Source organism: Oryzias latipes, chromosome 14 (genome assembly GCF_002234675.1).
Source record: "Oryzias latipes chromosome 14, ASM223467v1".
In the NCBI taxonomy this organism is placed as follows: domain Eukaryota; kingdom Metazoa; phylum Chordata; class Actinopteri; order Beloniformes; family Adrianichthyidae; genus Oryzias; species Oryzias latipes.
The window spans coordinates 25,240,988-25,267,412 of record NC_019872.2 but is presented as its reverse complement, the minus strand read 5'-3'; the positions used below and the strand labels follow the sequence as shown (position 1 = coordinate 25,267,412).

The window sequence follows — 26,425 nt, the reverse complement described above, 5'->3', positions numbered from 1 at the left end:
AGGCTTACTCCACCACACCAACGGTTCCGCCAACAACACAGAGGTGAATTTTTGATGAACTACTGCGACTCGGCAGACACTATGTCCTAGAAAACGATGCAGGTTTTTTGATTTTGGCTAAAAACTGCGTAATCATACTTGTAAGTCCACTGGGAACGCTCTTAAAATAGATCAAAAGATGATCTGAGTGGGACTTTAAGGTGGCTGCACAATCGTCATGGGAGCTGTAAGACACCCCCTTAAGATACGGTCGCTCCTTTCTATGATCCTTATGGGTTGGGTGCAAGTGACTAAGGCTTTACTGTAATCTTGCATAGGTACCATACAGACTCCATGCAGTACTTGTTCATGAAGGTCAGGCTTCAGCAGGTCATTACTGGGCTTACATCTATGACCACGCTAACCAGCGTTGGATGAAGTACAATGACGTCAGCATCACAGAGTCAACGTGGGAGGAGCTTGAAAGAGACTCTTTTGGAGGCATGACCAATGCCAGCGCCTACTGCTTGATGTACATCGATGACAAGTTGCCCCACCTCATTACAGGTACTCAGAAACTTCTGGAAGGATCACTGAAAATTTTACATCTACTATTCAAATGAGATCTTAAAACATTTCACTCAATAAAGATCAAGCTAACTTGGATTTGCAAATTAATCTAAAACAAGAATTAAAAAAACAAAGCATACTTAAGTGGTAAAACTATTCAACTGAATAAGCAGATGTTTGTCTTGCATGACATTTAGGACTTTATAGATGAATCAAAAAAGTTTTTATGACTGATCAAAATGTGTACCGAAAATGTATTTTTGTTAGTTAAACTCACTAACAATGCTTCACATCCACTCAGAAGACACAGACAATGAGACAGGCCAGGTCCTCCATGGTATGGATTCCCTACCATCCATCCTCAGGCGCTACGTCCAAGAAGACAACCGCTGGTTCCAGCAGGAGCTCAGCGAGTGGGAGGAACAGTACTGCCAAACCGCCACCCCACAGGAAGAGTCCGCAGTCTCTGTCGATCCTGCAAGCTCCAGTTTGGAAAAAGTGCAGCTAATGCCTGTCGAGCCTCAATTAGGAGCTCCCGCTGAAAAGTTGGACCAAGAAGCTGCTTCTAAGCCTCAGCCAAATGCAGAGGCCCCAAAGGACCCAGGGACAGATCCTGGAGAGCAACCTGAAGGTGTGTAGTCTCCTCAAGAAGATGAGAAACCACAACACACCTCACAGTTTTACATTTTCTCCCAAACGTGTTGATTTGTTTAATAATTAAAACCCAAGGCGGGTGTTGTAAATCAAAGGTTTAGATTTTAACCAAAACTGGGTACAATCTGAAAATACTTTTGAATTGAATTCAATAATAATAATAATAATAATACTTCTGGAATAATTTGTCTCACAAAGTTTGACATGACTACAAACTACAGACCATAATGATTGATTTTTTTGGTATTTCAAGCAATATAAGCAATCAAAACAAAGGAAAAATACAAAGAAATTATAAAACATGGATATTAAGTTACTAACTTATACATTTATTAGAATATAAAGAAAATAAAAGAAAATAATTCAATCTTCTTCACATTATAATTGCTCCTAATCAAAAATGTTTTTGCACATACAGTACATGTATGTACCTGAAATATTAAATTCATTAAGTAAAATGATTGTCAAATAAAGTTTGGTCAGTCGCCCAAATACAGAAAAATGTAAATCCTAATATTACCATGTTTGATCTCAATGCTGCCACAGAGAAATCAATGTTTTCAATGAAAACACATTGGTATGGATTTTAGGAGGATTTGAATCTATCAGGCAATTTGGATTTATAAAAAATGTAGGAAAATATAAAGCAATTATATGTTTTATTAAAATACCAGCAAGTATGATATGTAGATGTTTTAACAGTGGCTAAAGTAGCTTTGGTTAACTATTTTCAGATCAGCTACTCAGTCCTGCCTACCAAAGAACAAAGAACAGTTTTCAGTATTTTCTACACAATCATTCTTTTTTAAAATAATATTAGGTTTCTTGTAAAGCTTTATTTCTAAACTACCAGAACTAACCTGATATAGAGTCTGTTTTTATATTGAACATTGATTCAATCTGTTGTTTTAAAATTGTTATGCACAAGTTCAGTAGCAGCATAATGCTTTTTTTGACAATTTTTATTGGCTAAAATATATTTGTAGTCATAACTTAATGAAGAGAAACTGAAACTTTTTATTGTCAGTTAAACCTTTGATTTTTTTAAAAACCTTTTAACAAAAGTTTAATGTACTTAAGCTGAGAGTATTACACAATAACCCCATGACTTATTAAATATTTTCTATAAACACTAATATTTGTTGTCTTAACTTGATTCCTTACTGTAAGAAACTATGTTATTGTCCAGATAAAGCATAATCATTTTTCCGATTAACCTCGGCATTGATTGTTGCATGCTAAAAGTAATTTGTTGCTCTGTGCTAAGAATAAAACATTCGTGCCCTTTCTCCTTTTTTGTCCGTCTGTCTCCTACAGAAGAAGAATCGGCAAAAACACCAACATGTGAGAGTCCTGGCTGCCAGACAGAGGACACCAACGCCACAGCAGTCACTGACACCCCGGATTCAAGCAGCAGGTTGAACTCAGACCAGGAAAAACTGCACAGTCAGGTGGGAAAGTCCAGGCACACCAATTCCCTCCTCTATGCTAACACACACACACAAACACAAACCCTCTCACACACATGATGCAGAAATTCTAGGCCAGCTAAGTCAAGTACTTTTGTCTGGGTCAAGGTTTTTTTTTTATTAGTTAGTTTGTATATATTAAAGACTCACTTCTAATTTAGATTCACTCTGTCACTTGTTTTTATGAGTCACACACACAAGCAGTTTGTTCTACTGCTGATCTGTCACTGAACAGTGACAGTTAATCTGGAGTGTAATTTGACAGGCCCTGCTCAGTTTTGTTTTCCTTGAACCGTTTTAGAATACCTGTATTTTCCGGAGTATAAGTCGCACCAGCCCAAAAATGCATTATAAAGTAGAAAAAAACACAGATAAGTCGCACTGGACTATAAGTCGCATTTTGACGGGAAATTTATTTGACAAAATCTGAGACCAAGAACTAATAACTTGCACAACCTCATATGACACAATCATAGCAGACTGTTTATCTCATAATTTCACAGTAATTCTTTCTCATACTTATTTATTTATTCCTTTCATGAAGCATCATTAGCCAACTAATACTCTGTTTTCATCCTGTATTTGTAGAAACAGTAGTCATTTTTATTGCATTTCTGAATCTATGAAATCATTGGAAAATAGAATATTATGTTGTTAGCCTTCAAGATCTTACTGTAAAAAAGTTTGCTGATTCTCTGAGTCACTTAACTTACCTCATTCATCAAATTGACCCAGGAACATCATCTCTTTTCCTCACAAATGAACATAACAGGAGGGTTAACAATGTATTTATTTCAATTTATTTCTAATATAAGTCGCTGGGAGTATAAGTTGCACCCCTTGCCAAACTATGAAAAAAAGGGCGATTTATAGTCCAGAAAATACGGTATTTAGTAAAAACATGACACAAAAAGACCATGTAGGTGTTTTTGTTTGATCCATCCAGACTCCTAACCATGATCCAGAGCTCACTAATCAGCCACCATCAAACCAAGATGTCCAAAAGTATGACACAGAGGTGAAGGCCCTTACTTCTGAGGGTGACAATGAATCGAAAGCCTTTAGAAAGATGACAGATCAGGAGGACGTGCAAGGAGGGGAGCAGGAAGAGCCACAGGAAGACCCGGTCAGGCAGCGACAGCCGGAGAATGAGGTGTCAGAGGTGGAGATCCCTAATGTGGGTCGAATCATGGTGAGGGCTGATGCTGATGGATACAATGAAGAGGTATGAACCAAGCAAAACAGTCAATTACACACACATTTTTTATGTAGTTTAAGTACATCATTCATTATTAAATAACTTTGTTTTTTTCCTATTTTGAATAATGTCTAGGTAACAATATTTGGAAGTAAACCATTTCCGAATAATCTTAAATATTGTTCAAGATGGGATAAAACAAAGTTGTTTAATAATGAATGATAATCTAAATAATCAGTTTGTAACATATTGCTGCAGTTTGTAACAATATGCACTAGTATGTACTGGTACTGGTATGTAACAATATGTAGCACTATGTATTGTGTCACAGTTAACTACATATTGTTACACTTTGTTATACTATGTACTAGTGTGTTACCACGAGCAGCTGTAGAGCAGCAGTAGGGCGGTCAATTGCAGGTTTCGATTCCTGCCTTGCCCCTCCCATGTGTTGAAGTGCAAGACATGAGCCCCACGTTGCCTCTGGTGGGTATAAGTTGGCGCTAGTGTTGGGCGATAGCGCAGCCATCAGCGTGGGAATGTGTGTGTGAATGGGACTGGAAAACGCTTGGGGCCTTTGAGCAAGGTAGAGAAGTGCTATGCAAGTACAGTGCTCTCCGGTTTATTGGGGTTTTAAAATTCGCAGTTTCACGCATTCGCGTATTAGTTTTCAGTCACATTACTCCTCCGGTTCATCACAAAAACTCAGACAACTCTGACGACTTTTGCGTCCGAGGGAGGTGCTGTGGGACTTTCTGAGGAGGGGACCGGTGATGAAGGGCACGCCAGCCGGTCAGCTAAAGATTGTTTAACAGCGAGCAACAGCTGATTCCACCGATTTCTGAATCGCTACGTTTGTGCCCCTGCACAGAGAAATGGCTGACACATAATCGGACAGAGTTACACTAATGTTCATTAGAAAATACGCTACAGTACAACTGAAAAAAAAAAACTCTGTATGTTGATCCATATTCCAATGTTCCAAAGCATCAGAAATGTTTCAGAAGGGTTTTTGATGAGTAATGATCGGTGACGGACATTCTTTGATGGGGTGGGGTCGTTCTCCATATTTGCAGATTCTGCCTATTGGGCGGGTGTCTCTGGTCCCTACACCCTGCAAATGCAAGGGGAATACTGTATTCGCCATTTACCATGTACCAATGTAGCATTATGTAATAATATTTTTACAGTTTGCAACATTATGTACTAGTATGTAACAATGTGTAACAGTTTTTTAACAATATGTAAAATTATGTACTAGTATGCAACTACTTGTAAAATTGTGTAACAATATGTAGTAATATTTAATTGTATGTAACAGTATGTAAAGAATGTAAGAAAAAAAATTTGATATTTTTTTACTGCGTGATTTGTGTTGGAATTTCAGAAAGAAAAAAATTCTTTCTGAAGTGAGCTCTCACAATCAAGAGTTTGTTTGTTTTTCCTAGATGATGCTGACTCCAGCCATGCAGGGCGTCATTTTAGCCATCGCCAAGGCTAGACAAATCTTTGATAAAGAAGGCCCAGAGGCTGGCCTCATCAAGGTAAGATCTTTGAGAATCCTTGTTAGAGATGATTATATTGGATTACTGTAAAAACTGTTTAAACTTTCACTATTATTTTACAGCTGTCTGCTGTTTTAGAGTTACATTTGTGTAGATCTAATTGTGGCAAAATAGTTAAACTGAGTCAGAATTAGGGGAAAAAAATAAATTCTGAATTAGGGAATTAGGTAAAAACAAACAAATTCACTTTTTTTTCAATAACCGATTTTCTCCTTTTAGCATAGATTTTTAATAATTGGCTGCATATTTGACGATATGATCAAAAGTTTGTCTGCAGTTTGGAGTAAAACAAGCCAAGTTGTTATAGATAGAGGGTTTCTTCTGCATACTCAGGAAAACATTCACAACATTCTTGTGGATTGTCATGTGCCTCACAAATATGCGCATGAATAGAGGCTAAAATATTTTTGAAAAATGAACTTAAAATCTTAACACTGAAGTGAGAAATAACTATTTTTTTAATTCTCTTTTTAGTAGAAAAAAGTATTTCTAAGAAACGTTATGTTAACAGTAATTTTATGTTTATTTGACACTCTTATGGAACTTTACTACTGTTTAGTTCAAACTACTTTTAGTCAACTGTGAAAATCCACCACAGACAGATACTGGTTTAAAAAGACACAAAACAGGAAGCTTTTGAAATACCGGTACTTTCTTAATTTTCTACCGTTGGAAATTCTACATTAGGATTACTCTTTTTTTTTTGTTTTAATTTTTTTTTACTTGTCCTGTCCAACAGCTGGGCAGGCAGATGAGAGCTGAGGGCCTCTTGTGTTGGACATATTTTACTTTAACAAGAGGGGTTATTAATCTTCATACAAACCAGAGGTATGTCTGAATAAACCCCTTTTGTAATTGAGGCCAAACTTTATTAATTTCAACCATGTTTGAAAATCTTGGGTGTTGGACCGGACAGAAAAGGAAAGAAGGGAAGAAAAGGGAGGGATGTTAGAGAGGGGGGGGTAGGAGGGTGATAATAGGAGGGGAGGGGGGATAAGACCATGAAGCAGCATAAAGCAACAAGTTTACTGGTTGTTTATCGTTACGGTAAGGTTCAAATGTAGTACAAAAAGGGCGGGGCCTGTCCACACACACACTCAAATGTTAGGATTACTCTTTACTTTCTTGACACCGACACCAAATGCCATTTCCCCAATTTGCTGCTTAAGATAGGTTCAAACAGAAATATCTTAACTATGCCATAGTGAAGATCTACAGTTAATAACCTAGATACAGTACAGACCAAAATTTTGGACACATTCATTTGAATGAGAAGCTGTGTCCAAACTTTTGGTCTGTACTGTAAGTCTATTGATAAAGGTCCATGATCAGAGGGCTGGTCCACCCAACTCAACCTTCTGCCTTCATTTTTCTCCCACATTTCTTTGCGGTTTAGAATATGATATTGAATTACATTTTTTGAGCAGATCACTGTAAACAGTTTGCTGTAAACCTGCATTAAAAATATACCGTACTATGTTTATTTGTATTGAACAACTTTTTGCAATTTGTTTATTTAAAAAGTGCTTGTAATTCTAACAAAAAACACAATTTTTGTATTTGTTCGGATGTGAACTTAATGAAGCATAGTAATAGCAAAAAAAAAAAAAATGAAAGTGCTTCTTTGGTTACATGTCTATAAATCACTCTTGTGTTTGTCCACAATTGACTCCATTGTTTGTAACTTTTTTTTTAAACTTTTCTTCGTTATTAATAAGCATTTAGGAAGACTGAGATCCCAAAATGTATTTATTTGGCTTCTTTAGGCCTTTCACGAGGAGTATTCCCGCCTGCATGAGCTCTCCCAGGAAAAGACCACTCCGCAGGACGACGCTCGTCTGCAGCACGCTTTGGTCTACTTCTTCCAGAACAAAGCGCCCAAGCGCATCATCGAGAGGACGCTGCTTGAGCAGTTTACTGACCGCAACCTCAGCTTTGATGAGAGGTGAAAACACAGATTTGGATTTATTTTACTTAATCAAGGCTTTTTCAAAAGTTCCTTGACACCATAAAAAAGAGTACTTGATGAAATCTCATAACTAAGTATTTAGTATATTTAGTCTGCCTATATGTTTGTGTATTAACACATTTTAGCTGGTCAGAGAAAATGTGGTCTTATTAAAGTATTCTACAGACTCCTTGAACCAGGGGTGTCAAACTCCAGATCTCAAGGGGGTGATCTCCTGCTGGTGATGCAGAAATCCAGCCTTATTGGTGCTGGTTACCTGGATCAGGTGTGTTAGGAGCTTTAATGGTAGGTTGGTTGGAAAACGTGTAGGAACTCTGCCCTGGAGGTTGACACCACTGCTCAACCCTTGTGCTATCTTAGATGACCCCACCCTTACTTTGACGTGTTCTCCCTACCATGACAAAGGTGGATAAAGGTGGAAAGATTTCATGTAATCCATGGACATCAGTGAAGATCACAAATCATTGAAGAAAAAAGGTTCAGAGCACTGTCTAGTGGGTCTAGATGACCCAACTCCCAATGTTAAAGTGCCTAGGATAGCACCAGGGTTACGTTAAAAGTAAAATATTTCAACAGGCATAGTCTGCCATCTAGTGTCCAAACTATAGAGTTTGAACAGATTTTTCATCTGCACGTTTTACCTTTTTTGTTCTTTTTCGCATGCAGAGCCATCAGTATCATGAGAGAAGCACGATCCAAACTTCGTCTCATTAAGCCAGAAGATATGGACATGGACGAATACCTGGTACAGTATCTGCTTCAATAATCACAACACGTGAAGCATCAGTTGAATATGTATCTAATTTTATCGTAGTTAATAGAAAAGGATACTAAAACATCTACATCTCCTAAAATAAAAACATTTTGACAGAAGGTTTTTTTTTTGCAGTTTTCCCCAAAATATTTCTAATTTTTTGAGAATTAATTAGGCTACTGTTTTCTTGTATTCTGACCTTTTGAGTTTATTTGAATCTGCATGGTTGAGATTCCATCTGCGATAAAGCGGATGACATTTAGCCTCATTGAGAATGAGGGCTGTGAACATTCCAGCTTGACAAGACAACTGGAGTGACGGAAACACAATGAAACAGTCACAGCTTTGCCTCATGTGTGTTCCTAAAAAGGGAAAGTCGTGTATTTAACAGTTGAAATGACGTGGAGTTAGCAACATCAAAGAAAATTAAATTGTCGGTCATACTAGCAACACAGAAACATCAACAATATTTCCAACTGAGAAGACGAAGCATACCTTTTTTCCATCTTGCCTTTGTTGAAAGCCTCCATGTTTTCTTTTGTCCTTCTAGCAGACTCAATTTTATGAAACGCAGCCATAAATATTAACCAGTTCAGGAACTTTTTTCTAAAATTGGTTTAGCTTTTGCCAATTTGTGTCTGATGATGAAAATCTGTGCAGTTAAACAACCAAAACCTGCATGCATTCTCAGCTATCAGACAGGAGAAATTAAAGGTGATCTTAATATATCAAACCATTTATGTGACTCACACACCACAATGCACGAATTTGTGCACAGGTGAGTGTTTCACATTTTTACTTTTTGGCTGTTTCTGAGAATGCAGCGAAATTACAAAACTGTTTTAACAATTTTACTAGAGGCAATTTGAAGAGACCCCTAGCAGAAGTGAACCTCAGAGGCCGAGGTCAGCTTTTCTAAGATCTCGTTTGCCATCAAACGTTTTTTAAGGTGAAGGCTGGTAAGGCAGAAGATCGTGTTCTTAAAAACCAGAAAGGAGGAAATTTCCTAATAGCCGATCTTCAGAGGAATGAAAAAACAAGTCTTTTTAGAAATCTTGTTGTAAATTTTGACTCGGAACAACTTCAGTGGTCAAATCAAAGCCAGAACTAAGGCAATCTTTAACCATCTCAATCAAGTGTAAAGTCTTGGAATTCAAGGAGACGCTTAAATTCTTTGAAAAATCCTTTTTTCTTACCTTTTCCCGTCCATTTATCTTATACCTCATTACCAAATGTCATGATTCAATGGAGGGGAGACATGAGAAATTCAAAAGGGGAAACAAAAACAGAGATTTCCATACTTGCAGAGTTGACTGCTGACTGCAGATAGATACATTGGAATTTCAAGCAAAACTACAAACGGAAACAGATTTACAGATCTTCCATTCTTTTTTTAGACACCAAACATGAAATCCACAAATCCCCTAAGCTTCGGGTATAATGTCAGCGACCATCACTTCAATAATATAACAATGAAAACACACAGTAGATCTTACTAAATGAAATTTAAAACCTAAAAGTTTGCCTTTTTGTTGACTGACAGGGTTTTTGTTTCCTGGTTGTCCTCAAACACTCCTCTCTGTGATCATTTGGAAACATCCAAACCTTCCTATGGTTGTTAAATAAATGCACTTCTGCATTACGAAGGCTAAAGGCATAAAGTCTTCTTCCCATTTGTGGGCTGATTCAATTAAACTAAATAACTGTTTTAATGAGGCTGTAATAATAATTATAATAGTACAGTACTCTGTTGTACTGTATTTGTTGAAAGTTTGTGTCACTACTGACTCACAGACAGAGCTTCTCACTGTTGTTTCAATCAAAATGCAGCTACTTGTTTGCAGTTCTCTTGGCACAGGTAATATGTTTAAACGTAGGTCTGGTCAAAAAGCCTCTCCATACATCTTCCATACATACAGCATCCTCAGGGTAACAGAATTTCTGATCCCAGGAGTCTCTTTGGATTTACAGTTCTCCATGTTTAACCTTTTCAGTGTATTTTCAGGGTTGTATTGATTTAAAATATATTGTTTATAAGAGTCTTGCATGCTTTGTCAAACCCTGACGTGCATCTCAGACCTTTTACCCTCATACTCGTCATACAGCCCGATACTTGATGTCTTCCAACTAACATCTCTTAAGCATTACAGAAGCTGGCTTTAAGAATAGAGGAGATCTCTCCTTTCAAGCCTGTTTTCTCCTGTTTTTAAATCCCAGGTCAAGAGGATTTTATTCAGGAGAGCTTTTAGTTGATTTTAGTCCTTATTTTACTATGTTTTTAACTTTTATTCTGACTTTTAATAGGCCTTGTCAATATTGGATTTTCTCTGTTTGTTTTTGATTTTATGCTGTCTTTTTGTAAAGCCTGTCTGACGTATAACAAGCTGTCCTGCGCTGCTTTTTGTTCTTGTGTTTGTTGAGCTGTTGGGGAGAATTCTTTTTAAATAATCTAGCTCCATCTTCTGGCTCTCTCTGTTAGCTTTGAATTTTGAATTTGCTTTACAGCGGTCCCTCACTATGTCGCAGTTCACTTTTCGCATTCTTGCTTTATCACAGATCTTTGCATCCTGATTGGCTGTTCATCTTGTCAGTCAGTTTCTTCTGTGCCATGGTTTCTGTACAGAGATGCAGCACGTGGAGCTTGGGAGAGTTACATAAATTACACTGTTTCCATTCAATCATAACTATGCAAATAAACACAAATCAACTCATGCAATAAGTCATTCAAAAACATGGTGACTGATGTAAACAATGTTTTGATTTACAGCAGATACATTCAAATTTCTACCTCGGCACTAGTGCTCATCATTATCTATTTAAGGAGATGTCGGTGTCTTATTCAGACCATGGAGCAGCAAGCTCCTTACGTGTGGGAGTGGCTACGGATGAAGCCATTTTGGGAAATCATGGTTGATGATTTTACAGAGGAGCTGTGGATCCAACAATTCCACACGACAAGCTCAACTTTTGATGAACTGTGTGGTGCTGTAAGACCTCTTGTGGGGCCCGCTGTGCAGCCAATTCCTACCAGGAAGCCAGTTGCCATTTGGTTGTTGGTCACGTGACTCAATTAATTCGAAAAAAGTTGCAGTTTTGCTAAATATGTTGATTTCAAAACGTGTCAAAAACCACCTCTTCCAAGCGCAAAATCTTTTTTTCGATAAATGTACATTTTTTTCATATTGCTGTGTTTCCATTTGGTGAATTTATTATCGAAAATCCAATTTGTGTAATTTTATAGTCAATGAAAACGCAGAGACTGTGTCTCTGTATAGCTCTTTCAAGTGCCTCTGTGTGAAAAGTGTGATGCAAATGGCGATGCCTCTCCTAACATCACAGCCCTGAGCTCTCAAATGACTCAGACACTATTTAAAGATGCATATTTAGGTAGAAACGTACTTTTCCTTCATTCTTGGCAATTGCCTGCCTTACCTGTGACTACTCTGATTGACATTCAGTTAGGCGCACCTTTTAAAACGTGAAGTGATAATTGACTTGTAATCACAGCAGTTCTAATTTGGTTGCATAGGATCAAACGTTTGTTTTGTGTGGTTTCGCAGGAGTGGCATGACGACTACAGGCTGTTCAGGACGGTGTTTGTCCATCTGCTGACCGGTCTGGAACACTACCAGCATGGGAAGTAGGTGTCCAACACGGCATGCTTTTGACACGTCAATCCTGCTTATCAGTTTTAAGCAGATTGTACTGGAAGTCTGTGAGCTGTGTGTTTGACAAACATTCTGTTGGGCTTCATGATTATGCTTTAACTTGTTCAAAAAAAGTGACATTTTTTCTGGTTGACAAACGGTTCTATTTTTATATATCAAACTTGTCAATAGACTTATTGTTTTTCTTAATCTGTAGGATGCAAGAAGCCTTGAACTACTTGTCTCACGCGTATGAAACCAACAACGCACTGATAATTAAAGGGGAGAAGCGTGGAATGGATAAATCTCTTATCGCAGTTTACAGGAGGAAGTGTTTAATGGTGAGTACGGCATCGGTGCAGGCTTTTATTTTCAATGAAAAAAAACGTTCCCTTTTCCAAAGGCCTAACTGAAAAACCCTCATGAGTGATTATGAGAGCATCTATTTTAAAAAAAGGAATGTGGTGTTTCTTAAGGTTATAACCAGACGTTCCCAGGCTTATCAGGATCATAGCAGTCATCCTCTGGGAACCATTGCGATGACATTTTTGATATCCGGCCAGCAAATGTCTTTTTGAGAAAATTATGGACAAGAACACTGGTTAATAATCCCATGTTTCCTTTGTGTGCATAAAAGCACAAAGCGTGTCTTACTTTTACAACACACTCCATATTTTTGCATTATTTTGTATTCAAAGCTATGCCATAAAAATACAAGTTAAAGTAATTTTTGTATTAAAAGCTGCTGGATGTAATGACTTTATTTTGTCTATGTGAAAAAGGTAGATTGTGTTTTCAGAACAAAAATATTAATGAAACTTCCAGAAGCAAAAGGTCAAGAAGGATTTTGCATTATATAAATTAGGGCACTTATAAATAAACTAAAAATTTGGACTTTTTATTTTTATTTTATCTTTTTAATTCAAATAGAACAGAAAATAACAGACTGTCCTCGGAAAAGACGGTGAATCTGATATTTTCACTTATTTGAATAAATACATGAAAAGTCTTAGAATTTGACTCAACTGAGCCACAAATATAGATCAGAAAACGATCTTTTATTGATTACTTTAAATTCAATCGTCAAAATAAACACAAAAGAATCTTGTGATTGATTTTTCATCAAGCATTTGCTGTTGTTTTCTTATTTAAAATGAAACCGTCTCTTTGTCCAAATAAATTCCTCGCTTTAGGCTTTGAACGAGAGCGCGTCACGGCTGTTTCGCAGTGGCGAGGAAGGCAAAGTGAAGGAAGGTGTTTCCATCATGGAGGAATCCGTTATTCCTTGTCTTCACCTGATAAGCCGGGACACAACCGTGTCCCAAGAGGACCGGGATGCTATGGAGAGTGTCCGCAGTCACTGGTGCTGCTGCCTGGGCCAGGACATGGATGGTGAGTTAATCCATGAGTCCATCATTGACTGTATACGAGACCTGGACTGAGTGAGCGAGAGTGATGTCGTCCATAGAAAATGAATTACTTCCAGCTACAACCCAATGAAGTCAATTGAGTCTTCGTCATTTTGGAGCCAGACATCGTCAGTGAGCAGTGATTGGTCTGAATTGGTCTAAGTTGTTGTTTCTATGGCAACCCCTCTGGCCAATTAGGAGTGAGCTTGTGGGAAGAGCACACCCCTACCACTTGAAAGCGGAATCCTTCAATCACATGTCTTGAACATTAGACGTGAGACCACCTACTTATACTGAGGCATCTGATTGGTCAGCTTGTCACTTGCATAACTTGCAAGAAGAAAAGAAAAAATATCATGAAAAAAAATGATCAATATCGTGTCATAAAGAAGGTAGCAGAGCCAGAACAGTGATTTGTACAAATATAAAGACTAAGTAATAGTCGTTTATATCTCCATAGTAGTCTATGGGGTTTTAGGCGCTTCCTTTGTTTTGTCTTTTTTTTTTTAAACTTGTCCTGTCCAACAGCTGGGCAAACAGATGAGGTGCTCGTCTGAAGCTGTGGGTGCCCCTTGTGCTGGACATATATGAAATATTTTAGCAAGCTCCTTTTCCTACCCGGAAATAAGACAGCTTGATCTCTGAGGCTCCGCCTTTAACTCCATGTGGGTCCCGCCCATGCGTTTTATTTAAACCAGACACTTTTGTGCAGTTGAATCTTGTATAGAACTTTTCATTTTGTAATGATCTGGAGGACTGAGAATCAACACCAACAGTTTTTAAATTTTTAATCTGACAAGTATGTTTTTTTTATTTAATAAATCTTTACACAGTTGTTTTGATGGTGTTTTCTTTAGCTTCAATGAACAATTTAAATGTTTATTCCTCAATAATTCTACGCTCATCTTTGTTCCTGCTAATATCAGCAAAAGTCTGGCATCAGCTTGATGCATTAGCCAAACAAAGCTGGTTCTTAAGTAGTCAACAGTTAAAATATTCAAGTAAAGTCTCAAACCTCAACAGAATCACAGAATAAAAAATCAACAGAATAAAGTCTCAAACAGAATCACAAATTTCCCTTCTCTGCTGTCCTTGTGTTCAGATTCACTGCAGGTAAAACTGGGGGAATTGCTTCCCAGAGTTCTGGATGGTTCTGCTGAGACGGTAGTTCTTAAAGATCCACCCAAAGTCCACGTCAACCAGGCCCACGACCTGTGCAGCCGGCTTGCTGCTGTTATGGAGTCCATTCACAAAGCCACAATAGTAACTGTGACGTAAATGAAACCACACAGGAGCCTCTCTGAGATGGACGGCATCGCTATGAGCAACTTTTCAAGTGGATCTTTCAGTTTTGATAAGACCTTATTAAAGCTGGTTTACTATTGCACATTTCTATAAATATGATGTGTTAACATGACAAGCTCCAGGCTGACATTGTGTGTAGACGGGATCAGGCAGAGCTGTCAGCGCTCATTCCAACAGCATTACCATGTTGGGAACTCAAAAGACGTGGGGAAAAAAATAAGATTTTGTGTCGTATGTCTGCATTTCTGTTTGATCGTTCAAGTGTTCTCTCCATTTACCCACCTTTTGTAAAAAAAAAAAAAAAAAATTAAAAAAAAACTTGTCAGTGACAAAGAAGTACTTTTAAGTTATATTATTTAACTGTAAGAACTATAAATGACAAAATATCGGCCAACAACCACATTTTACACACAAGATACACGTTTTTAACCATCGAAACAAAATTCTTACCTATGGCGCTTCAAGGACAAATCTCTTTATACTTTATGGTGAGAAACACTGATGGTGAATAGAAAAAAATGTTTTCATGTCTTTGTACAAACCTAAAATAGAAATAAATCAAAAGAATAAAAAAAACAAGAATAGAATCAAGTTCTACACAGCTTTTAGATTGAGATGCTGCTCTTATTTTAGTACATTTGTGCACTTATTGTCTGATGACAGCTCTGCTGCAAAGCCCTGCAGGAAAACATGTCTTGGTCTTTTATTTTTTGAGTGAAAGAGGAAATAAGGAAATACATTTTTCCTTATCGTGTCCCAGAGACGTCCCATTTTGATTTCTGAACGGGGATTTTCAGAGCTGGAGAATAAAACTACTGCAACAGCCTTTAGTTGCTGCTGATTTCACGTTTACGCTTTCTGTCGTTAAATGAAATAAATGTTTCAAATGAGTTCTGTTTTATTTGTGGCTATTGTGTTTTATAATTATTTTGTAAGTTCTCTGACAAATTTAACTATTTTCTAATTTGGTATTGATCCCGTAGTATTGTGTTTTATATGTTTTATTTAAAAAAAAAACATCTTTACCCCCATCCGCTAGCTGGAAAACCACGCAAATTATTTCTGATTTATAACATCTGGTCACTTTGCACTGTTGTTTTTTTTCTGTCTTGATTAGGAGATGGATCTTTTATTAAATTATGCTGTACTCAGAATGGCAACACCTAATCTTCTAAAATATACATGAGCCATTTCATTTGTCAGTCACAGAATGTATGACTATAGTCGGCTGAACTGTCATGAAGTAACATTTTTTGCTATTATCCTGCTTTAACTGCACCGCATGCAATTAAACTGGGATTAGGACATAATCCTTGTGAAACTGAGCAGCACAGAAATGGATCAATCTCAGATTTTTGTTGGAAAATCCAAAGGCAAAAGGAAGTGCAACCCATGTTATTACAGGTGGGCACAACTTCAATTTCATTAAATGGTTAAAAATCTTTTACTGATTTATGGAGATCAGCCAAAAAGAAAAATTATAAAAAGGCATCTTTTTTTCTTTTTGTTAAACCTTTACTAATTGTTTACAATTTCAGCAACTTTTTCCTTTTATATTATCTTTCACTTAAATTCCAGACGTTGGTACAATTAAGTTGGAACAAACTTTTATGTAAAAGAAAAAGCAAATGCCTTCTCATTATCATCACCATTTTGTGAATATTTCAATTTACTATAAAAATCCAAGACTATTTCAGTTTATTTTTTACTCTAATAATGCTTATTAGCAGTAAATTTGGCACAATTGTACGTCTGTAAAATCTTCTTCTTCTTCTTTCTCTTTCGGCTTTTCCCATCAGGGGTCGCCACAGCGAATCATCGTCCTCCACCTCACTCTATCATGGACATCTTCTACCCTAACACCAGCCAACTTCATGTCCTCTGTTAAGACATCCATATATCTCCTCTTTGGCCGTCCTCTTGCCCTCCTGCCAGGCAGCTCCATCTCCAACATCCTTCTACCAATATATCCACTATCCCTCCTCTGAACATGTCCAAACCATCTCAGTCTGGCTTCTCTGACTTTGTCGCTAACACAGGCAACATGAGCCGTCCCTCTGATGTACTCGTTCCTTATCCTGTCTAACCTGGTCACTCCTAAGGAGAACCTCAACATCTTCATCTCCGCTACCTCCATCTCAGCCTCTTGTCTCTGTCTCACTGCTACCGTCTCTAACCCATAGAGCAGAGCTGGTCTCACCACTGTCTTGTACACCTTTCCTTTGAGTCTTGCTGACACTCTTCTGTCACACAACACTCCTGACACTTTCCTCCACCCGCTCCAACCTGCCTGCACTCGCCTCTTCACCTCTTTTCCACACTCCCCATCACACTGAACTGTTGACCCCAAGTACTTAAACTCCTGCACCTTCTTCACCTCAGCCCCCTGTAACCTAACGCTTCTACCTTGATCCCTCTCGTTCAGACACATGTATTCTGTCTTACTATGACTGACCTTCATGCCTCTTCTTTCCAGAGCAAACCTCCACCTCTCTAGCTGTTCCTCCACCTGCTCTCTACTCTCACTGCAAATTACAATGTCATCCGCAAACATCATTGTCCAGGGAGATTCCTGTCTTACCTCGTCTGTCAGCCTGTCCATCAGCATAGCAAACAAAAAAGGACTCAAAGCTGATCCTTGGTGTAGTCCCACCTCCACCTTGAACTCCTCTGTCTGACCTACAGCACATCTCACCACCGTCATACTTCTCTCATACATGTCCTGAACTACTCTGACATACTTCTCTGCCACTCCAGACAATCTCATACAGTACCACAGCTCCTCCCTCGGCACCCTGTCATACGCCTTCTCTAAATCTACGAACACACAATGCAGCTCCTTCTGACCATCTCTGTACTTTTCCATCAACATTCTCAAAGCAAAAATGGCATCAGTGGTGCTCTTACGGGGCATGAAACCATACTGCTGCTCACAAATCTCCACCTTCTTCCTAAGCCTGGCTTCCACTACTCTTTCCCACAGCTTCATTGTGTGGCTCATCAACTTTATTCCTCTATAGTTGCTGCAGTTCTGCGTGTCACCCTTGTTCTTAAAGATCGGAACCAGAACGCTTCTCCTCCATTCGTCGGGCATCTTCTCACTCTCTAAAATCCTATTGAACAACCTCGTTAGAAATTCCACTGCTGTCTCTCCTAAGCACTTCCATACCTCCACAGGTACGTCATCAGGACCAACGGCCTTTCCGCTCTTCATCCTTTTCAGAGCCTTCCTAACCTCATCCTTTCCAATCTCTGCTACTTCCTGCTCCACAACAACCACATCTTCCTCCCTTCTTTCCCTGTCATTTTCCACGTTCATCAGCTCCTCAAAATACTCCTTCCATCTTTTCTGTACACTCTCCTGGGTTGTTAGCACCTTTCCATCTCTGTCCTTTATCACTCTTACCTGTTGCACGTCCTTCCCATCTCTGTCTCTCTGTCTGGCTAGTCTGTACAAGTCCTTCTCTCCTTCCTTTGTGTCTAACCTGTCATATAGCTCATCATAAGCTTTCTGTTTGGCCTTTGCCACCTCTCTCTTCACTCTACGCTGCGCTTCCTTGTACTCCTGTCTACCTTCCTCAGTCCTTTCTACATCCCACTTCTTTTTAGCCAACCTCTTCCTCTGGACGCATTCCTGTACTTCCTCATTCCACCACCAAGTCTCTTTACCGTCTTTCCTCTTTCCAGATGACACACCTAGCACCTTCCTACCTGTTTCCCTGATAATCTCTGCTGTAGTTTCCCAGTCATCTGGAAGCTCATCCTGACCACCCAGGACCTGCCTCAACTTCTGCCTAAATTCCTCACAAGTTTCTTCATTCTGTAGCTTCCACCACTTGGTCTTCTTTTCTGTTTTCCCTCTCTTCTTCTTCCTGACCTCCAGAGTCATCTTACACACCACCATGCGGTGCTGTCTGGCTACACTCTCTCCTACTACCACTTTGCAGTCATTAACCTCTCTCAAATGACCTCGTCTACATAGGATGTAGTCCACCTGAGTACTCCTACCTCCACTTCTGTATGTCACTCTATGTTCCTCTCTCTTCTGGAAGTAAGTGTTGACTACAGCCATTTCCATCCTCTTCGCAAAGTCCACCGCCATCTGTCCTTCCAGATTCCTTTCCTTCACAGCAAACCTGCCCATCACCTCCTCATCACCTCTGTTGCCCTCACCAACATGCCCATTAAAGTCTGCTCCAATAACAACTCTCTCTCCTCTGGGGATACTCTCTATGACCTCATCCAACTCACTCCAGAATCTCTCCTTCACTTCTAACTCACAGCCAACCTGTGGCGCATACCCACTGACTACATTCACCATCACCCCTTCAATTTCCAACTTTAGGCTCATCATCCTGTCTGAGACTCTTTTCACCTCTAGAACCCTGTTTACAAACTCCCCCTTCAGAATCACTCCTACCCCGTTTCTCTTCCTATCAACACCATGATAGAACAGTTTGTATCCTCCTCCAAAAGTACGTGCCTTGCTGCCCTTCCACCTTGTCTCCTGCACACACAGTACATCTACCTTCCTTCTCTCCATCATGTCTGCCAGCTCTCTGCCTTTCCCTGTCATTGTGCCAACGTTAAGAGTCCCTATTCTCAAACCTATGTTCCTGCCTTTTCCCTTCTCTCTCTGGTCACGGACCCTTCTGCTTCCCCTCTTTCTTCGACCAACAGTAGTCAAATTTCCACCGACACCCTGTAGGTTAACAGCATCGGTGGCGGTCGTTGTTAACCCGGGCCTCGACCGATCCGGTATGTCTAAAGTGGTGTGGATGATTCGCATAGTTATTTTGGCAATTTTTACGCCGGATGCCCTTCCTGACGCAACCCTCTCTATTTATCCGGGCTTGGGACCGGCACAGAGGCAACTGGCTTGCAACCCCTGTGGCTAGATAAATTGTACGTCTGTAAAATGATTTGTCAAAATTCAAGACTGATTGTTTCACCGTGCTTTTATACTGAAAGTAACACGCCTCACCGGAAGCTCGACTGGTTTCGGAGTCTCTCCCCTCCCTCTCTCTCCCCTTTTGCTGCCACTCAAACCTTCTACAACTAGCTGTATCAGACAGACTGAACCTCGAGGAGCTTTTGACGCAGTTTTTTTTTTTAATTGCCGGGTTCTAAATGAAGCTGTTGGTGGAGGGAGCACGCGCAGAGCGGAAGTTGTGTGACGAATAAGCGGAGCGGTTCTTGTTTTCCCACGGAACAGAGAAGGAGTTGGCATCTTTCATTTAATCTGCACTTCATCACACAGGTGAGTTTATGAAAAGTTCCTTCAATGAAACGCGATTAAAATGAACAAATGTTTCGTTTGAAACAGTTTCGGCGTCTATGCTAAGTAGCTAGCTAGAGAAGTATTCCGTTTCCTGAAAGCGGTTATCGCACTTTTCAAATGTTTTTTTTTTTTTTCTTTTTTAGTTTGACGCGTTTTTTCCTTAGTTAAACTTTTCTCCCTTTTGGTATCACTAAGAATAATTGTAAAAGCTGAGATTGGTTTTCTGCGTAAACGGATCCTGCTTATGATGTTGTGCTGGTGTTCTAAATATACATTTAGACTGAAAGATGCACACAACTGTGAAACTGAATGCACCACTAAACCTTAACTCTTACTGTTAACCTGTGGTTTTTCTGAATCCCATTCATTTATACATAAATAATAGATCTTTAGTGATATTATTTCCCTGTTTCAAAAAGACTTTTATAATGAACAACATTTGCAGAAAGATACAAATGTAAGATTTCCCAAGAGCCCAGCATATTATTCTGACAATGTATTTGCTGTTTCACGTATTTGCATTTTTAGAATTCACTAGGGAGTGTATTAACCTGTGGCTAAGTTCTGATTTGTCTGCATTTCCTAAATGGAAACCCACCAAACCCTCTTCGTAATTTATATTGACACAATTCTAAGTGGAGATGGATTCTGTAAACGTTGTTGTGACACAAATGCAGGCCTACATGAACACAAATGTGTGTTTCTGTACTTACTGAGATGCAAATCTGCTCTGAGTCGTGACTAAAAAACAAAATCACAGCAATGTTTTACAGAGAACACATGCAAAGACGGAGAGATGTCTGTCTGTTTGGCTTTAAATTAAAGTTAAATTTTACGTTTTTAGACATAAAATTGATTTGATGCCAATAAATTATAAGATATGAGATATAAAAAGATAAAAACAATATCCATACTCGCATACTACTAAAATTCCATCTTACAGCCCCACTGCAATCCTCTTTAGCTTTATTTTCAAAGTGTTACCAGTGTTCTTTTAATTATGATGATATTTTTATCCAAAAGCTGTGGGGGGTTTTCTTGGACATAGTTTCTATAGCAGTTCATTAGAAATTCACCTTGGAGTTGTAGGTGGGACTGTGAAAGCAGAGTAAGCACAACCCCCTTCCCATCATCCATCTGTTTACACTTTCTGCCTGGCGCTTACAGCGCCTCACAACCCCAACCTAACTTTACCGGTCCAGCAAAAATGTCGAGCAGTATTTGAACTATACGGCCGTACAGTTTAGATCCAGATTCCAGCTCAGACGAGGAAAACAAAGACGTACATGGATCGAGTCGTCTACATTGGATGCATCAGAATGGAGTGGAGCAGGGAGCTTTAAACTTCTTCTATGTCACAAATACGATCTTTTTCAAACGCCATTTTTTCCCATGTGCTCCTGATTCACAACGACTTGAATAACGAATACTCAGAAATACAATTTTAAGCTTAATTTTCTTGATGTTTCTCTTGTCCTCCATCAAGAGAAAAATGCCACAAGAACATGTTCAAATCAGCAAAAACACCGTTTTCATCAAAGTTGGTCTTTAAAAATGAAATTTGTTCTGCCTGTTTGAAAATCTTCACTAACAATGACCAAATGTTTGGCAGGAAACAAGAAAATAAGTATTCCATAGTTGAAAATCAGCTCTGGTTTGTTTATTTAAGGAGTTTTAGTGGTGTGCTCTTCAAAGGCTGTGTAAATAAATGACTGGTTAATAGAGGCAGACAGCTGTTGAAAGATTGAAACAAAAGACTTTGAACATTTGCTTCACTTGTTTTGGCTAGAGATGTCAGTTCCAGCTTCACTCTGCAAAAGAGGAATTGTATGAAAGTAAAAAGGCCCTTCTTTCAAGAAAAAAATGTCTTATTTTCTGTCTTGCGAAAAAATTATAATCTCATCAAGAATGTTTTTCGACAGTTAAATAATCTCAGTTTGAAAAAACATCTTTTTCTTAAAATTCAAATCCTTGGTAAGACCTTTTTTTCTTACCCCTATTTTTGTAGTGTAGCAAATAATCCCTTGTGTTTGTTTGCTGTTGTCATCACAGAAAAATGCAGGTGGAAATACACAATCTACGTGTATGATCCTGAAAATGCAATGCGGATGATCAAACTAAAAAACGAAAGCAAGATCTTAAAATTTAAAATGAAAATGCAAGTCAGTGGCTACAAGTCTGACATGTTTCCCTAATCTCACACATGAAGTGGTTATCAGGCTAACATCGGTTTCGCTTGTCTATTTTCAAGCCCAAGATAAGTTACAACTGCAGTCAGAACTAGCTAAAAAATATTTAGAAACTGAATCCTAGTACAGTTTCTTTTAGATTAATGTTTTGAGTTAAACCCACTTATATATTGAACCTTTTGTATGAATGGTAAAAAAACACATCCTGTTCCGTCAGATATTTATTGTGGTGATGCATAGAAGCCTGTTGTGCTGTGACTCCCTCCATATGGAGTTTTAGCGACCCACTCTGATGGAAATCCCTGTTTTGGTGTTTTTACATGTTTGCATGTGCCACAATATTGTGCGGTTTACAAACGGGAAAGGTTCTGTAACCCTCAGCATTTTGAAATCATTGAGTAAGTTGGTGTTAGATGTTTCACAACACTTCCAGAAACGGAGGTTTGTGAAAAAGATTATTATAGCAAATGAGAAGAACCTCCTGAGGAAAATCTACATCAAATTACAATCTATTTTTTGTCAGCTTTAAAGTCCCACTCCAATCTTTTTTTAATGTATTTTCAAATCATTTTGAGTGGTCTTTTAACCACGATTATGTAGTTTTTGGCCAAAAACCTATAAGACAGTTCCTGCAGAGCGGCGAGAGTTTATCAGAAATCCACCTTGAGTTGTGGGTAGGACTGTTGACTGGAGTAACCTAACCGCCCTTCCCATCATCCATCTGTTTACACTTTCTGCCGCGTTCTTACAGCCCCTCTCGCCCCCAACCTAACGGTGGCGGTTCAACAAAAATGGTCAGCGATATCAGAGTTTAGATCCAGATTCCAGCTCATACGAGGAAAATGAGAACACACGTGGCGTGGGTGTAGTTTGTGCACATTTGCAGCTTTAGAATCGTTTCTTCTGCTAGAGCTCATGCTGGTCTCTACGCTGGATCAGGAGAAGCCACTCTGTGACCCACAGATGGTCCAATCACAGCTTCCCAGTGGGATTTATGGGAAAACGTTTGCCAAAATACATTAAAACAGGGAGTTACAGCAGTTTATTGAAAAGGGGAAACTCAACTCCGACTCCCATCTTGCATAAGGATTTCTAAAGAGATTTCTTATTTATGATTGGTGGTTGAAGTTACCTTACTCGTTTTGTTGTTGTATTTTAGTAATTTTTGTGATTTGTAGCCTTTGATTAAGATGATTTGTGTACCGGTAAGTCTTTCCAGCTTGGAGAGCTGATGAAGTGGCCTTCCTTTTGTACTCAGGTGCCATGAGCAGCGAGTTGAACGTGCCTGTGGGCTCTCCCGCTCCAGGAGTGTCGGGGGACGGCGCTCTGGACACTGGAGGAATGGACTATAGGGACTGGGTGCGGCGCAGTTACCTGGAACTGGTCAGCTCTAACCACCATTCAGTGCAAGCGCTCTCCTGGAGGAAACTCTACCTCAGTCGTGCGAAGCTGAAGGCCTCCAGCAGAACGTCCGCTCTGCTCTCTGGCTTTGCAATGGTAAGTCGCTGCAGCCGTCTTCTCTGCCACAGCATTCGATCCTTTCTTTACTTTACAGCAGATTCTTTAATACCATCCGTATCTTTATGGATGCGAGGCCATAAATCAGAGAAATGAAATGCTCTCTATACAGCGTTTACTTCTTCTTTCTTGACCTGCTGAACACGGAACCGCTTTAAATCTTTCCTCCATCTGCATTTTTTTTATTTTTAGCAAAGGAAAGAATTTGCTTTACTTTCAAACTGGTTTTCAAAATGAAAGACAAGAGCACTCCTGTGCTTATTAACCCTCTTACAGGAACGATAGTCGAATTAGTGTTAATGCTGGAGCTCCTCTTCAACCGTTTATGCAATTAATGCAATTCCAGTGGATTCTGACGTGAAGAAAAACAGCTTTGCACCGATGCACAACATTTCACTGCGCTTGAGTGCTTACGCAATCCGCGTTTATCAGGGGCTTTCCTATGGGATTCCCTCCTGAATGTAGTAACCAGTGTGTGTTTGGGGTCTTAGGTCGCCATGGTGGAGGTGGAGCTGAAGGAGCAGTATAATTACCCCAGAGAGCTCATCATTGCCTTTAGTGTCTGCACCACGGTTCTGGTGGCCGTGCACCTCTTCGCCCTGCTGATCAGCACCTGCATCCTTCCCAACGTGGAAGCCGTCAGCAACATCCACAACCTGAACTCCGTCAGCGAGTCGCCGCATGAGCGCATGCACCACTATATAGAGCTGGCGTGGGGCTTCTCCACAGCCCTGGGCATCCTGCTGTTCCTAGCGGAGGTGGTGCTCCTCTGCTGGGTCAAGTTCCTGCCCGTAGACTCTGGCAAAGAGAGAAAAAAGCCCTCCCCGGGGGCGACAACGCCCAGCACAGTGGGGCCCACCGACAGCGGCTGGCACGCCGCGCTGGCCTCCACCATCATTATGGTCCCTGTCGCCGTGATTTTTGTGGTCTTCGCTGTTCACTTCTATCGCACTTTAGTCCGTCACAAGACTGATCGCCACCATCAGGAGATCGAAGAACTACACAAGATAAAGGTCCAGCTAGACGGGCAGGAGAGAGGCCTTCAGAGTGTGTGACCGCCGCTTCCACCACTTCCTCCCACGTTCTCATCCAGCCGTCTGGCTTCTCTACCCTAACGGGCTTGACGGTTTGGTGAAAAACCGATGCATGTCTTACTGCTTATTTATTGAACCGTGCAGCCACTTGGTCTTTGGGCCTATTTGACAGTGTGGCAACGTTTACCGAAAGAAGGGCTGTTGGGTTCCGTTTACTTTTTCCATTTGTGAAGACATCCAGAACTTTGTTTTCAAACGATGTTTTCACTTAAGGCCTTCGTCACAACTTCCCTTAACAGGTGGACACGGGCAGTAAGGACACCGTACATCAGCACCACCTCTACGTCATGTCATAAGTGCGTATGACTCACGTTATCCGTACAAATACGTTGCGATAAACTTTCCATACACACGACCATCGAATGTGGCCGTAGAAACCTTTAAGGTGCAGCCGCTCCTCTCGTCGGCCCAAAAACCCACAGAAATGCAGGTCAACCCCTATATGGGGGCATGTGACTAAGGCTTTAGTGGTTAACCAGTATCTTTGTAGGGTCTGTACCTCTTCATTTATTGGATGATGGTCAATAAACCTTGTGCCATCTTTTTCTCCCAACATTAACGTGCCTCCGAGGCACGTTAACGTTGGGAGCGGGGTCATCTGGACCCCACAAGATGGCACAAGGGATAATGGAGAGCTATTTTTACTTAGGTAGTTTTTTTTCCGCAGATTAGGAAAAAGGTTAAGGAGAGGCAAAGAAAAACAACAACCAGCTGTTTGAATATGAGTTATCATGTCTGGGGTCACGAGTTTATCTGACTAAACCTTTTTTTATATTTAAGCAATAGCAGCAATAGAAGCTGAGCCAAAACCATCACCTGATACGACTTTAACAAATGGGAAATCATAAGATGTTGATCAATTAACTTGGTGTAACCTACTGGATGAGCAGCATTCATCTTAAGTTTAGCGTGATTCTCATCCCGCCGTCCTTTAGAGCTTCAGATGGAGGTGAGAACTTTTAAAGACCCACACGGATCAAATTTGTACTTTTAACATGTTCTTATGGGATTTTTCCTGATGATGTATTAAGAAAATTGGGCTCAAAACGTAATTTCTGAGTATTTTCTTTATTCAAACTATTGAATCAGGAGCAGATTTAAAAAAAGAAGCAAAAAAAAAAAGAGCTTTTTGACAAAGAGCTTTTTTGTGATTCAGAAAATACACTGGGCGTGCCACAGGCCCACTGCTCTGAACTGTCAGCAACAGGGAGGGGAAAGGGCCCCACTGCCAGCTTGGTCTTTTGCTGAATTTCTGAAAAACTCCTGCCGCTCTGCAGAAACTATGTCCTAGAAAAAGACAGTTTTTTTGATTTTTGGCTCAAAACGGCGTACCGGTACTCACAATTAAAAACCACCGTGAATCATTTGGAAAAAGATCAAAATATGACCAGAGTGGGTCTTTAAAACATATTCAATATTTGATTTAAAGGCTCAACATAAAATCGGCTGGAAACAGAATGGATTTGTGCATGAATGTTCTCACCTGTCCTGAATGTTTCGTGTTTTAAAGTCTTACCCGCAAAGCGGTCAGTTTGCATTATTGTCGCAGCATTTTTATTGTGCTGTCTGTTACTTTGACTATAGAAGCCTGTGCAAAAAAAAAATATATATATCAAACTAGTTTTCATATTTGAAACTGATGCTGCTTCAATGTGAAATGTGTTTGTTCTTTTGGCCTCACAAGGATGCCTTTTATAAGCTACGGAGCCCGTGTCCTGACATTAAAAAATGAAAATATATCTCATTCCCACAGATTAATATCTTGTTCACACGGAATACTATTCCGTTCCCACAAGATAATATAGCGTTCCCTCGAAATGATTA

General features: G+C 39.6%; 2 protein-coding genes across 5 annotated transcripts in view; both read left to right on the top strand.

Moving 5' to 3' along the window:
- The window catches only part of LOC101164496 (ubiquitin carboxyl-terminal hydrolase 28), a 32,795-nt gene extending 17,386 nt beyond the window's left edge, over positions 1-15,409 (top strand). For 3 of the 4 annotated variants that reach the window (XM_020709129.2, XM_020709130.2, XM_011483920.3), the window contains exons 16-26: positions 318-546; positions 851-1,180; positions 2,521-2,654; positions 3,619-3,897; positions 5,319-5,414; positions 7,202-7,380; positions 8,071-8,149; positions 11,719-11,798; positions 12,023-12,146; positions 12,999-13,197; positions 14,317-15,409. In XM_020709129.2, the coding sequence (XP_020564788.1) occupies positions 318-546; positions 851-1,180; positions 2,521-2,654; positions 3,619-3,897; positions 5,319-5,414; positions 7,202-7,380; positions 8,071-8,149; positions 11,719-11,798; positions 12,023-12,146; positions 12,999-13,197; positions 14,317-14,492 (1,905 nt within the window). In that variant the 3' untranslated portion in view covers positions 14,493-15,409. The remainder of the gene's footprint in view (positions 1-317; positions 547-850; positions 1,181-2,520; positions 2,655-3,618; positions 3,898-5,318; positions 5,415-7,201; positions 7,381-8,070; positions 8,150-11,718; positions 11,799-12,022; positions 12,147-12,998; positions 13,198-14,316) is intronic. The other variant, XM_020709131.2, reaches the window with a different exon arrangement.
- A 4,146-nt stretch (positions 15,410-19,555) lies between these two features.
- On the top strand, positions 19,556-26,205 carry LOC101164245 (protein orai-2). The gene is made up of 3 exons (XM_004076832.4): positions 19,556-19,779; positions 23,248-23,486; positions 23,999-26,205. The coding sequence occupies exons 2-3, from the start codon at positions 23,253-23,255 to the stop codon at positions 24,560-24,562; spliced, it is 798 nt and encodes a 265-aa protein (XP_004076880.1). The 5' UTR covers positions 19,556-19,779; positions 23,248-23,252; the 3' UTR covers positions 24,563-26,205.
- The last annotated feature ends 220 nt before the right edge of the window (positions 26,206-26,425 follow it).